Source organism: Gouania willdenowi, chromosome 19 (genome assembly GCF_900634775.1).
Source record: "Gouania willdenowi chromosome 19, fGouWil2.1, whole genome shotgun sequence".
NCBI classification, from domain to species: domain Eukaryota; kingdom Metazoa; phylum Chordata; class Actinopteri; order Blenniiformes; family Gobiesocidae; genus Gouania; species Gouania willdenowi.
Genome location: NC_041062.1, coordinates 7038867 through 7053290, shown reverse-complemented (window position 1 = coordinate 7053290; position 14424 = coordinate 7038867). Strand labels below are relative to the sequence as shown.

General features: G+C 35.2%; 1 protein-coding gene across 1 annotated transcript; it reads right to left on the bottom strand.

The window, feature by feature from the left end:
* Positions 1-1311: 1311 nt before the first annotated feature.
* On the bottom strand, positions 1312-13269 carry oat (ornithine aminotransferase). Its single transcript, XM_028476920.1, has 10 exons — positions 13109-13269; positions 8859-9077; positions 8107-8331; positions 7922-8017; positions 6399-6526; positions 6025-6147; positions 5169-5297; positions 4954-5067; positions 3731-3875; positions 1312-2307 (listed from the first exon to the last, which is right to left on the bottom strand). Exons 2-10 carry the CDS (start codon positions 9070-9072, stop codon positions 2147-2149), a joined length of 1335 nt encoding a protein of 444 aa, XP_028332721.1. The 5' UTR covers positions 9073-9077; positions 13109-13269; the 3' UTR covers positions 1312-2146.
* Positions 13270-14424: the final 1155 nt, after the last annotated feature.

Genomic DNA, 14424 nt, shown 5'->3' with positions numbered 1-14424 from the left:
AGCTGAAAGTTAATCAATCTGTTTATGAAGGAAAAGATGGTTAAGAGACAGAAATTGGTTGGAAAGCTTGTTTTCTTAACTTTCATTTTTGAATATTCTTGTTTCGTGGAAAGGTTGAGTTGTTTTTATTATCAAAGCTCTATATTTTCGTATGAGCGGAGTGAGATGGTGTATTGTTGTAATTGACGCTATATAAATAAAGTCAAATTATTTTTTACTTTTTGAGTGATTTGTGCATTTGTATTTTCATTTTGCCGTTTTGTTTTCTGTCATGTTGCGTGTTTTTGGAGCCATTTTAGTTCGTTTTTTGTCATATTGTGTGATCTTGGGAGTCATTTGGTGCATTTTTGTTGCTGTTTTGTGTATTTTTAGAGTTGTTTTGTGCGCATTGAGATGACTATATAAATTGCACAATAAAGTTGAATTGAATTGAATGTAGTCGTGTTGTGTGTTTTTGGTCATTTTAGTTCATTTTTTTTTTTGTTGTATTGTGTGTTCTTGTAGTTATCTTGTGCAAATTTAGTATCGTGTTAGTTCGTTTTTGTTTTTTTTTGTTGATCTTGGAGTGATTTGGTGTGTTTGTTTCTCCGTTTTGTTGGGTTTGGGAGACCATTTTGTGAATTATTTTTGGTTGTTTTGTGTGTTGTTCTGTAGTGTGTCGGAGTCATTTTGTGTGTTTTAGTGCCACGCTGTGTTTTTTAGTGTCTTTTGTTTGTGTAGTCCTGCATTCATTTTGTGTTTTTTCATGTTGTGCATTTTTTTTGTCATTTTGTGTTCGTTTCCTTTCATTTTTTTTAATATTCATCTTGTTTTGTTTGGTTTTAGAATCATTTTGTGGGTTTTTCTTTGAGCGAAGCCGCCAGTGGCCCATTTTTGCACTAAAAAGATACGGTAACTAGTAATAATAAGTGTGATTTTAATTGTCATTGACATTTTTTTTTAACTATGGATACATGAGTCAGTGAAACTTTGTGTATGTACAGTATATTTAATAATCACATCTCTGCTTGCAGTTTAAACTTTTGCATCAACCTATGCTATGAGTAGTTTCAGTGTGAAGCTTTTTCCAAGCCTTAGTGATAATTCAATTTGAGTACAGCACCACCCAGTGTTCAACTGACTGCTGGGGTCACATACTGTATCGAATGAAGCTGTATATTAATATAGCTGCTTTGGAACCTGAATAAAAACCCAAGAGGGAAACGTTACGGAATGGCTCGCCAATCCATAACAAACACACACACATTCCAAAATGTGCACTTTTGAAATTTGAGGAAATGTATATGTTGTTAAACAGACTCCGACTTCACAAATGTTCCATGCATTTAATGATTCACTGGCTTGAGTAAAAGATCCAGATCAATGGACTCATCCAACAGGTTTCATTTCTGGTTCAGACAAAACAAATAAAAAGATCAAGTGTTAGATCTTTTTTTATTAGAATATCTTTGCATTTAGGAAAACATTCAAAATGGGTCATTCCTTTGAAAAAGAATAGATTCCATCAATGCAGCAAAATAATTCAATTTGTCAGCTGTAACAGTGTGAGTGTGACCTTGCGTTTTCTTTATCAATAAAATACAGATTATTCTTAGATTTGAGCAAACTGCACAATAGAGATTTTCAATATTTTCTTACATAACACATTTTTTGTATCATATTGACTTGGTTCCGTAACAGATGTCAAAATAATGGTTTAATGCACTTTGAAAATGGAAAGACGAGAAAAATAATATTTCTGGATTAACCAATTTAAAATGTTTTTCCAGATTTCCAGAGAAAACCACAATTATAGCATATTAATAGCCTTACTGTGTTAGTCCTGTATGAATAATTCAATGTTCCCTCTCTCATGGAAGAATAAAGCAAGATTGTAACTTTTGTGTGTGTAAGCCTATTTATTTGGTCTTCATAAAGTTTGAACAATATTAAACAGTCTTTCATGAAGACAATAATATAATTTTCTTTACAGCAGTTTTTCTACATAAAGTCTGCTTCCCCATGGAAGCACAGTATCTATTCACTGTAGATCTACAGTAAGCACAGTATTACTGCACGTGGGAAAAACAATTAAGTGGCAGAAATATGTGGAGCTGAACTTTTAAAATCAAATTGTTAATTACAGAGAACAGAGGCTGGCTGATGTTTAGAAGGACAGGATGGTTTTCTGGATAATGTCAATGCATTCTCGGAGCTCGTGTTCATTGATGATGAGGGGCGGGGCCAGGCGGATGATGTCACCGTGGGTGGGCTTGGCCAGGAGTCCGTTGTCACGGAGACGTAAGCAAACCTTCCAGGCATCGTAGTCTGAGACGGGTAAAAAAAATCCAGACATTTAATAAAATCACTTATTGAATTTAGACTAATGGTTATTTTTGGATTCAAAGTTCTTAAATGTATTAATCAAGATTCAGTAGGTTGGTAACTATCACAGTATAATAACAAAAACATTAGCCATTACACTACATGATCATTTGAAAATTGATGGACTGCTGTGAAAAAAAATACATTATTATAGACTGTGTACTATTTTACAGATCGGGTTGACAGTCACCATGGCAACAGTGACAGCGTAAGCAATAAAGGATTTTGCATTTGCATCACCTGAGTTTGGTTATACTAGGTTTGGTTTAAAAATTTGTACAACCCTATTTTAATTTTGGAGTTTGTGGATTCTAAACCTGGTGCCAAGATTTCCCAAATTATTGGAAATGTATGTTTTGAGCTACTGTAATTCCGATTTATTATGGTTTATGATTTTTTATTTTGTTTTCTGTTTGGTTTTTTATTGTCAATGTTGCATATTGTGTTTTGTTCAGTTTTTGTATATTTTGTTAATGCGAATATTTTTTTTTTTAAAAAACAATATGACATCTTTTTTTTCTACTTTATTTACACCAAATGCATCAATTCACAATACCGCCAATTTCAATCTCTAGCTTTTGTGTTAGCCAGCAGATATGGACTTAATGTCTGGTTGGATAAATGAAAATGTTATAAAAATGGACTGGTTGGGTGCATCATTCAGTGCAATGACAGTAGAGTGAAAAGGAGTGTAAAGATGATGGTACTCCTGATGTAGCGTAGGATAAATAAAGAAAAGGTTCTGAGCGTTTCTTCTGTGTTCTGAATCATTAAACGCACATAAACGGAATAAATAATAACAGTCAAGAAGACAGTCATCAACATCCCCCGCGAGATTGGTTCTCATTATAACTCACAACCTAGATCTACAGTATACATAAGAAAATATTATCACATCAGAATATAAAATTACTAACTAAACGGTTCCTAAAAAAAGCTGTCCCCTTTGAAGATAATTAAGAAAAACGGAACAAGGGCAATAACTCCAGAGAAAATAATTGCGCACTTCTCATTTTCAAACTCCATCAAGGTACCCTGAAGCCACACACCGAATTTGATTATCCTATCTTAAACGGTTTCTAAGAAAAGCTGTCCCCTTTGAAGATACCTCGAAAAGAGAAAAAAATGGAACAAGGGCAATAACTCTGGAAAAAATAATTGCATGCTTCTCATTTTCGAACTCCATCAAGGTTTTGATATCCTAAAGCCACACACCAAATTTGGTTACCCTATTTTAAACAGTTTCTGAGAAAATCTGTCCCCTTTTTCCTTGAGTTGACATCGTACGTCGTGCTCTTTGAGCTTGTTTTATTCTCTCTTCGTAGCTCAGAGTGAAAGGAAACAAAAGTAATATTGTGTACTTTACCTTTGGTTTCCTTGATGACGACGGCGTTGAGGAGGCCTTTCCCTCTCACTGTGGTCACAATGTCTTTGGGCAACTTCTGCAGCTCGGTCCGCAGCAGCGCTCCCATTTTTTCAGCGTTTTCTGCAAGTCTCTCCTCCTCCAGAACCTTCACGCGCAACAAAATGAAAGTCAAACACTAGTTTAATGTCGGATACGATGTTAAAGCTACTTTATTTAAATAGAGGGAGAAAATATTGTGGCATGATGAAATCAGGATCTGACAGTGAGGTTTGTTACTAAGGGTGTAAGCAAAAAATTAATTCATTGATATATCGCAATATATATATATATATATATATAAATAAAATCTGTTGTAGAAGCAAAGGTTAAATATTTTTGAAAAAAGTAATTAGACAGTTTGATATTGATATTTCTACTTGAATTACAGTTACTCACCATTTACTTGTTCTTGCAAGTTTAAAAAAATTAAACATTGTATTTCATACCATTTTGCACTTGTAATTGATAATGCGATGTGTATCGTATTGTTTAGTATTCAGATATATCGTATTGTGAATTTTTGAAGTTTACACAATTTTATTAACAATGTTTCAGCCATTGCAGCCATTTTAACCTTTTTCAACTTTATTTAGATTGTTTCAGATCCTTCAACCTATTTATTTACTTTATTTTTATTTTTGACTGATTTCAACAATTTTCATCATCGTCTGCATTATTTCAAAGGGTTCACTGGCATTAGCATTGTTAATGCTAGGCTAGTGTTAATGCTAGGCCAGTTTTAATTCTAGGTTAATGCTAGGCCAGTTTTAATGCTAGGCTAGTGTTAATGCTAGGCCAGTTTTAATGCTCGGTTAATGATAGGCTAGTGTTAATGCTAGGCCAGTTTAAATGCTAGATTAATGCTAGGCTAGTGTTAATGCTAAATTAATGCTAGGCTAGTGTTAATTCTAAGCTAATGCTAATCTAACATTAATGCTAATGCTAAGCTTATGCTCGGATAATGCTAAGCTAACAATAATTCTCAGCTAATATTAATGATTGGTTAATGCTAATGTTAGGTTAATGTTAGGCTAATGTCAATGCTAGATTAATGCTAAGCTAATGTATAGCTAATGTTAATGTTGCGCTAAAAATGAAATAAGTTGTATTTCAAACCATTTTGTATTTGTAAAGGGGACATCTATAATTATTTACATTGCGATGTATTTTGTATTGTTACTGACCTGTAGTGAAGCAATTGCGACTTGGCAGGCCAGAGGATTCCCTCCATAAGTGGAGCCGTGCTCTCCAGGTTTGATGGTCAACATGATCTCATCATCACACAACACGGCAGAAACCTGAAAAAAAATAAAGAAATGAAAGAAAAATAGTTCATGAAACAAGTACAGAATCATAAAATAAATCTCATTAAAGCCGATGTAGCAGAAAAACTAAATACCGGATAAACTCCTCCTGACAGAGCTTTGCCCAGCACCACCAGATCTGGGCGAACAGCCTCGTGGTCCACAGCCAGTCGCCGACCAGTACGAGCCAAACCAGTCTGCACCTCGTCTGCAATCCACAACACCTGGAAAAAGAGCCGATAGCTTTAGCATTTACTATGTTTACACTCACATAAAACCATCAGCTCGGAGACCAGATTCACACAGACTTTTTCCCCAACAAAATCCAATCAGTTTTCTCCCTGAGAAAATGTCCATGACATGTTATAGTAACTGCATTTTAAAAACTGTGTGGTAAAATACACACCTTTTTACTTGATTTCTCTATTAATGGGAAGAAATAATGAATCAATATCAACATATTTAATTAGCTAATAATTCCAGCAAGTTCATTTTGTCTTTTTTTTACTATTCAGACAATTTTTTTTTAGGAAATTTACTTTGATCTCCTGACATGTTTCAACTGTCAACTGTCAGTCATCTTCAGAGGCGTCTGCTGATCATTTTTGATGCTTCCTTGACTTTTGCCTAATAATTCCAGCAAGTTCCTTTAGTCTCCTAAATAATTTGTTTAATGGAATTAATACGCAGAAATCAAGGATGATTCAAAGCACTTAGCAGACGCCTCTGTAGAAGACTGGCAGTTGACAGTCGTAAAATGATAGTAGATCAAAGTAAATTTTCTGAAAAACAGTTGCCTTAATAAATGAAACATTAACATGTTTAATTACCACTAACACTAAGAACAAAACATTTATATTTATTTTTGTCATTAAAAACCTAGACATGAAGACTAGATATACTTTGGTCCATTTTAGTCCAATCTCAGAATTATTTTTTTTCCAAACTTACGTTATATTTTGTGCAAAGGTCTCTGACTTTGGTCAGATATCCGTGGTCTGGAACCACCACACCAGCTTCACCCTGGATTGGCTCCACCATGAAAGCTGCAACATTTGGGTCTTGCAGGGCTTTCTGTGGGAAAAAAAAAAACCCCACTAATGATTAGATTATTCTAACTTCAGTCAATCATTTACTTTCCGCTAGGCTTACGTTTCATCAGACATTTGGAAAAGCAGGTTAGTCATTTGGACTCAACTCAATTCCAAACCTTAAACAAAATCAACGTAGGCCACAGCTAGTGAGGGTTTGTACACACATTACTGTGATATCAAAACTTTCGTTGCCATCGTTCATGTCTTAAAGCTATGAATCAAAGACTTTACCTCCAGAGCTGGAATGTCGTTAAAAGGAACAAGCTCAAATCCTGGCATGAAGGGCCCGAATCCCTCATAGCTGCTGGGGTCAGTGGAGCTGGAGATGGCTGCCATGGTGCGGCCCCAAAAGTTTCCCTCTAATAATAACCACATTTATTTATAGACATTCAGAACACTGCTTTTAACTAATCTCAGTCCAAAACCCAGAATACAATTGTAAGACCATCTGACTAACGATAAATAGCACTGTGCTGAAAGGGATCCTCCACTGTTTTTACAAATGTAGCCTAAAACCTTTGAAATGTACTTATTAGTAGATATATGCCTAGCAAAACACATTATTTTGCACCATATTCATTTTGTTAACTCTTAAAAATGGGACTACTTTACTGTTTTAGAGCCTGTGTTCCACTATCTTAAAATCACATCAATGATGATGTCACTCGGCCCCACTGTCTGTAAACATCCCATTGTTTCTTATTGGAGTGAAGCATTGAGCCTGCTTTTTAGATCTTTTAGCAGCTTTTTTGGTCAAAATGCCAATTTGTGCTGCTTTTGGTTGCTCAAATCAGGGGTGACAAACTCATTTTAATTCAAGAGCCAAATACGGACCCGTTCAATCCCAAGTGGGCTGCAGGTTTTAGGCAGGAAAACAAACAATTTCAACATCAATGTGCGCAAGTATGCACTTCCAGTTATAAATTAGACATGAAATATGGAAGGCATCAACAATATCTAAGCAATAAGAGAGAGCTACCTAAATGCATTTTTATTTATTTATATTTTGAACCCATTTTTATTTAATTTGGGGATGATTTTGAGGAATAATTTGTTCTTTCAACAACAATTTACAACTGAATTATTTGGTAATTTACACAATGATTTCATGTTTTCTCTTTCATTTTCTCTTTCTCAAGTGGGCCGAATGGAATGCTCTGAAGGGCCGGATTTGGCCCCCAGGGCTCTAGTTTGACACTTGTGCTCTAAATAATCAGGAAAAGTTAAAGATGCCGATGTAAACCTCTTGTCCACCGAAAGAGAATAAAAACAGCAGGGAAGAAGAGCTCTCCTAAGGGACCTTTACTCTCCCTTCAACAGTGCGCTGACACGCTCTGGTGGTATGAGTATTCATGGACTGCTGAAGGACTCCCACCCAAAAAAGACATCAATCCTCAGGGTTTGTGTTTCCTGATTATTTAGATCAACAAAAAGCAGCATAAATTGACATTTTCACCCAAAAAGCTGCTAAATGATCTAAAAAGCAGGCTGAATGCTTCACTCCAATAGGAAATAACGGGATGTTTACAGGCAGTGGGGCCGTGTGACATCATCAATCGCATGACTTCAAGATGGCAGAACACAGGTTGCAAAACTGAAAATTAATGCCACTTTTAAAAGGCAAAAACAATGAATATGGTGCATAATAATGCATGTTGTTAGGCATAGATCTTCTAAAATGTACATTTGAAAAATTTAGGCCACATTTTTAAAAACAGTGGAGGATCCCTTTTTACTTTTGTTTGGTCGATTACCTGCAAATATGATTTTGGCCTTGTTCTTAGGAACCCCTTTCACATTGTAGGCCCACTTGCGGGCGAGCTTGCAGGCTGTCTCACCACCTTCGACACCTTTTAATCAGGAGACATTAGAAAAAGTAAAAACTTTGAACAAATGCATTTATTAAAATGTACTTTATGATGTCAGGGGTAGCATTTACCTGTATTCATGGGTAAAACTTTGTCATACCCAAACAATTCAGTGATGTACTCCTCATAGGCTCCTAGAACATCGTTGTAGAATGCTCGAGAAGTGAGGGTGAGTTTGGACGCCTGAGCGTGGAGAGCGGCTATGATCTTAGGGTGGCAGTGACCTTGGTTCACAGCACTGTAAGCACTGAGGAAGTCATAATAACGGTTCCTGTCTATGTCCCACACATAGATACCTGGAACAAAACAGAGAAAACCTCAGTAAGTTAAAACCTGAGTGTTGAAAATACAAAAATACTGAATAAAATTTACAAATACGGTATAAAAGATGTGGCATATGAATGGTATCTAGTTATTTAAAAGACACAAAACAGTTTGTCCAAATTAATAATTTAAAATCAGATGTTTGTAATATTAGTTGTGGGGTACCCCAAGGGTCAGTCCTTGGGCCTATACTTTTTCTTATTTATGTGAATGATGTTGTGTCCAGGAACTGTGGAGGGACACCAGGTGCAGCAGACTTCTGTTCTCACTCTAATTTGCCTGTAAATATCCATATATTACACAAACACAAGAATTAAAAAAAAAAAAAACAGAAAAACGCTGCTTATCTGGTTTTTGATGTTTTTGGATTTCTGTTTTGGATTTAAGACAATAAAGCAAAAATAACCACACCGTTTATTTGTTATTTTGATTTGGATTTAAAATGGAATAACCAAAGAATGAAGGGTACATTGACTGTGCTTCGTTGCTTTGTTCTCACCTTTTCCTCTCTCCAAGGCCACAGGCAGAGGATGATAGTTGTGCGCTCCACACTTGTCTTCGCGAGCATAGATTTCCTCCGAGGTGAGCGCACGGTCAGCGTTCTTTTTAGAAGCGGCGGCAGACGCCGTACGCATGCCCGAGTGGATGCTTCGACTGAAAAACGGTGACGCACTGCACACGGTGCGGCTGACCTGGGCGATCATGCACTTCATCCTGCCTAAAGGATTGAATACACAGAAAAACCAAAGAAAAACCAGACCATTTAGTCATATTCAAAAAGGACAAACAACTGTTAACTTTTACATTGCCATAAGCACTACAAAAAAAAACTGTGAATATCAAGTAACTGTTTCCTTGAGGCAGTGCTTCTCAAACTTTACAGCCCACGACCCCCAAAATAAAGGTTCCAGAGACCGAGGACCCCCACCGTACCTGAAGGTGATTGAACACAGACATGAACACTGAAGAACAGTCACGTGGAGGGGGAATAAAGGGCCATCTATAAGGGGGAATAAATTGGAGAGCTTTTTGGGGCCCATAAAGTCAGAAAAATGATGGTCCATTGTTCTATGAATCTCTCATAACCACATTTATTTATTTATCTGAATAATATACACTGTTATCTAGGAACTTTAGTATTATTTGTGCCATAGTATATAGTCATCTTAAAGATGTAAATCCTTGTTTTAATCAGAAATAAAATGGGTTAAAAGTGACAAAAAAATCATGGAAAAGGTGGTGAAATAAGATTTTAAAAACCGCAAAAGTTGGCTAAAAGTTGCAAATTAGAGTGGGCAAAAAAAGACAGAAAAAGTGCTAAAAGGGTTCAAAGTGTCACTATTGGCTTAAAAGTGGCAGAATTGGGGGAGGGGGGTTGGTTTAATGACATGGCATGACAAATCGTGAATGTGGTTAAATTGGAAAAAATAAGCATGAAATGTGGTGAAAAGATGAAAAAAGTGTGACAATCCCCATGATAAAACTGCTCATTCAATGTTTTATTTTCTTTCTCTTCCATTCTTTCTTTCGTATTGTTTTAAGGTATAAGGTAATCTTATATGTGCTGTACAGTATTTGCTATTGCTTGTGTAAAATACCTGTTGCAGGAATACCTTCATTTACATTTGTCATTGCACTGTAACCTGCTGTACTTCACTCCATACTGTGGTGAATTGTGAACAAGATTTTTGAATTGTTAACAAAAATAAAAAGTTTTAAAAAAAGTGACAATAATTTGTCAACATATGTGACATTAGGTGGAAAAGTGGTGGAATGGGTTTATAAGAGCCAAAAATGTCTTGAAAGTGGAAAATAATGTGCAGAAAAGGCATTGAAATTTGTTGGAGAAGTGGCAGAAATGGGAGTAATGTAGCAAAAATGCATTAAAAGGAGCAAAAATATGGCTAGAAAAAGTGATGAAAATAGGTTCAAATGTGGCAAGTTTGGTGTAGTTGCTAAAAAAGTATAAAAGTTAGCAAAAATGAGCTCAAATTAGTGGTAGACACACATATTGGCCAACCATATCGGTTGATTTTGCTGCATTCGCCGATTCGCATTATTTACAGAGCAGAAATATTTTTTACTTGTTGTCATTCTACCTCACCTTTGTTAATTTGAGGGAGAAAAAGTAGTATTGGCAGTGTGTATTGGTCATCGGCTAAGGCTGATGGAAAAAAAATCGATATCGGCATCTGCCCTAACAAATCCATATTGGTCTATCCCTAGTTCAAATTGTTAAAAAAAAATATTCCTAGTTTTTTTAAGACATCTGACCCTCACATGCACGATTTGAGAAAATATCACACATTTATATACAATTCTTCACCATTCGGGACTTTAATAGACTCCAATGACATGTGATCAGGGAAAGCCAATGAAACAAACAGAACAGAGAAGTGTAAAACGACGCAGGAATGGTTAAACTTTGTTAAATTTAGAAACTGAAAATCAGTGCCTCTAGGGATGACAAGTTGGTCTTTCAGATTGCTTCTGAATTCATATCCTAACCACTGGCTACAACTTCAGGTTTCTCCATGGACACATATTCCTCTCTTCAAATAATGGGATCATCAAGCACTTCACATCAGGAAACAACCAAAAATGCAGGGTGAGAGAACTGCACTGGGGTGTGGTCAGCGAGCACTCCACTGACATGGCATTTACAGGCCTGCTGAGCAGAATTTCTCTTTCAAACTGAACACAATGGATTTAAGAGGCCTTTTGTTATGGCAATTATTATATTCATCATCATATCGTCAAATGTGTGTTCATGTGTACAATTTGTTATGTTTTAATACACGATGACTGCATTACTCTTTGCACTTTTGAACAGCTGAGTCATGTTAGATTAACAGTACAGATTGTATTGTATCCACAGTGCCAGCAACACACAGTCTCTGCTGAAGGCCAAACTCAAACTCACATGCAGATATACACGCACACACACTATCAAGGACAGATATCAGTGGCGCCAGCCTTCCTCATGACATACGCGTCTTCATCATTCTCCAACGTCTCCACTGTTGGGCATCTGACCCCCTCCTTCTCTCTTCAGGGTTGGGACTTTTTCTCATATCTGTATAAAGCTTAAGCTGTGAAACTGTTAGTTAGTCCTGCATATCCCAAGCCAGGGAAGAACCACTCTGACCATCCTGCTTGGTACCTGGCTGCTTGCCCTCCCTACAGGATGGGACACTCTTTTTTTTTTTTTACTCTTTTTCGTTTAGTTTATAATAAATCCTTTTTTATAAAATCATCACGCTCTGACTGGACTCCATCATTCAACCAGGGCTCCAATCATTTCTCCAAATGAGGTCAACCGCAAATTTGCCGTGACACTTTTCAACATATTCTGCTAAAGCGATAGCTCAAAAACATCATGCTATCACAAAAAGAACTTCACAAAATGTGCCTGATGCTGTTGAATTAATTAAATTAAGATTAGATTAGATTAATTAAATTAAGCATGTAAAAAAAAAAGTATTTATTATCAATCAATCCATTTCCCAAGCTCATAAATTAATAATTTTGGCAAAACGAAACAATTATTGCATAAATATAGTCGCCTCACCAACATCACCGTATTATTTTCTGACAAAATTTAAAAAAAAATAAAGTTTACCACAATTTAGAATGGACTGGGATGATTTTAAGAGCTTAAACAATAGTCTGTCGTGTATAATGACGATGTTATGGACAATCTTGCGCAACATTAATTGTGAAGTCAAAATGTTTCTGACTGTTAATGTCACTTTTTGTCATCTGACGGCCAAAACAAATGTCAAAGTGACTCAAACTGTTTTATTAAAGATGTGTCTTGTCATCATTGTCGACATTTTGATATCAAATATGACGTTTAAAAAAATGTTTTGAAATATATTTATTTGGTAATTACATGTTATCGATAAATTGTAAAAATCGACACCAGGGTATATCAATAAAATGTGCTCAAAAACACCCCTGCCACCAATTCTGGAGACCACATAATCATTTTCTCACTTCTTATAGATCATACGTTGAATTTTTAAAAAATAATAATAAATACAGTTGTGTTTTGTTCTACCATGGGAAGGGGTATCCGCAACAACAATATTCTGCAGAATTATTTCTTAAATCATGCAGAAATAACTCTTACATGTTTCACTGGATGTGTAACCTAAATTTATATAAATTATTGGTTTTTATAATGGAAAACATTTGAACAAAACAACAAAATTAGCCAGCAATTGCAGAAAATGCCTTAGATCAATAAATACCTCCATAAAATTAAATTACCGAGGTTTTTTATTTTTTTGTTTGTTTTTTTTGGACAGACTTGAATAACCGGTTCCAGTTCAGAAAGGCCAAGGACAGTAGCTGTGCCAAAAGGGCAGATAATCCCTGTGAAGAGACGATAGGTTGTTAAGGGGATCTGCCTCCAAAACCCACCCACCACCAGCTAGAAGCTAAATACAGACCGGAAGTGAGAGTGTGTCCCGTTAAAGTAGAAATGCACCTGGAAAAAAATAAAACTAACCTCAAGCACCTCCATGAAAAACGTTCAACATATTTCTAAGTATTATACCACGTCACACTAATAACCCAGTATCCATAATGAGTGGCTAATACTAAGTGTAATACATTGTTACAATCGAACACAGTGACAAAAAACACGTACTAACATCGCTTACTCGATTCAAATCTAAGCTAGCATTAGCACTTCTCCGCTGTATGTTTCATCATCACCGCCTTCAAAAATCATTAGCATACCTTTCCGAGGTTTTCTCACAAATTATGGGAGTCGAGCCGTGTAAATAATACAAGTCCCGGTGGGCGTTAAAAGTCCTCAGCGGCTTTTTTTGACGAGTGACAAGAAGAAGAAAAAGCTTGTGCAGTCGGTGTGGTGTGTGTCGATTACATGAAGTTACGTCACAGACTCCGCCTTTGACACTGCAATTGTTTGTGGCTATTACGTAATGTAATCACCATCGCATCAGCGATAAATAAACAAGTATAAGTAATTTTAAAAAAAAAATACAATTAAATACAATTCAAAACTTAAATTTAAATTTAAAAAAAATAACGGTGCAAATAATCTCAAAATATATTAAATTATTAAATATCAGTAAATGAACAAAAGTGCTCTGCTCTCACATTTATTTATTTATTTCCTGCTGCAGACACTGTCGGCAAGGGTGATAGATAATCTGACTGTACGGAATTCCCATTTGGGCCAAAGCTATGGAGGACCAAACCTGCCAAAATTAAAAATAAATGACTAGATGACTGAATTTATATATATATTTATTTATTATTATTGTATTTTTATTTTATTTCATTATTATTATTATTATTATTATTATTATTATTATTATTATTATTATTATTATTATTATTATTATTATTATTATCTGTTATTTTTATTTAGTTTGCACATATTAGTTTAACTACTCTTATATTTATGTTTATACTTCTTTTTTTTATTTATTTATTTTTCTTTACTTTCTTTACTTTCTTTATTTTTCTTTATTCTAGTTGATTGTTATTATTTAACGTTACACTACCTGAGAGAGCACAGGTCACCAAAAGAAATTCCTCGTGTGTATTCATACACCCCTGGCCAATAAAGTTGATTCTGATTCTGATTCTGATTCTGATATATAAAGTGGAAATAATCTCAAAAATATAAAAAATTAATTAATTTATTAATTTCCGGCTGCAGATACCTATGTTGTCAAATGAGAGTGTGTGTGTGTGTGTGTGTTTCAAACAAAATAAAATGACTAATAAAAAAAACCGTTTTTAGACCCTAATAATTGCATTTTTTAATTGAATACACAAATCTACATATACTTTTGCACTGTGATGTATGTGCCTCACTTATACAAATAGGCAAACGAGAAAATGAAATGCTAAGACAAGCATAAAGTATCTATCTATCTATCTATGACTTTATTTATCAATAAATCAGGCCATTACAGCAGGTTACAGAGAATAAAAAACAGAGAAAATGTAAAAATAAACATACAACACAGCAAAAAAAAGTAGAAATTTATATTTAAACTGTAATTACAAAAAAAGAGAAA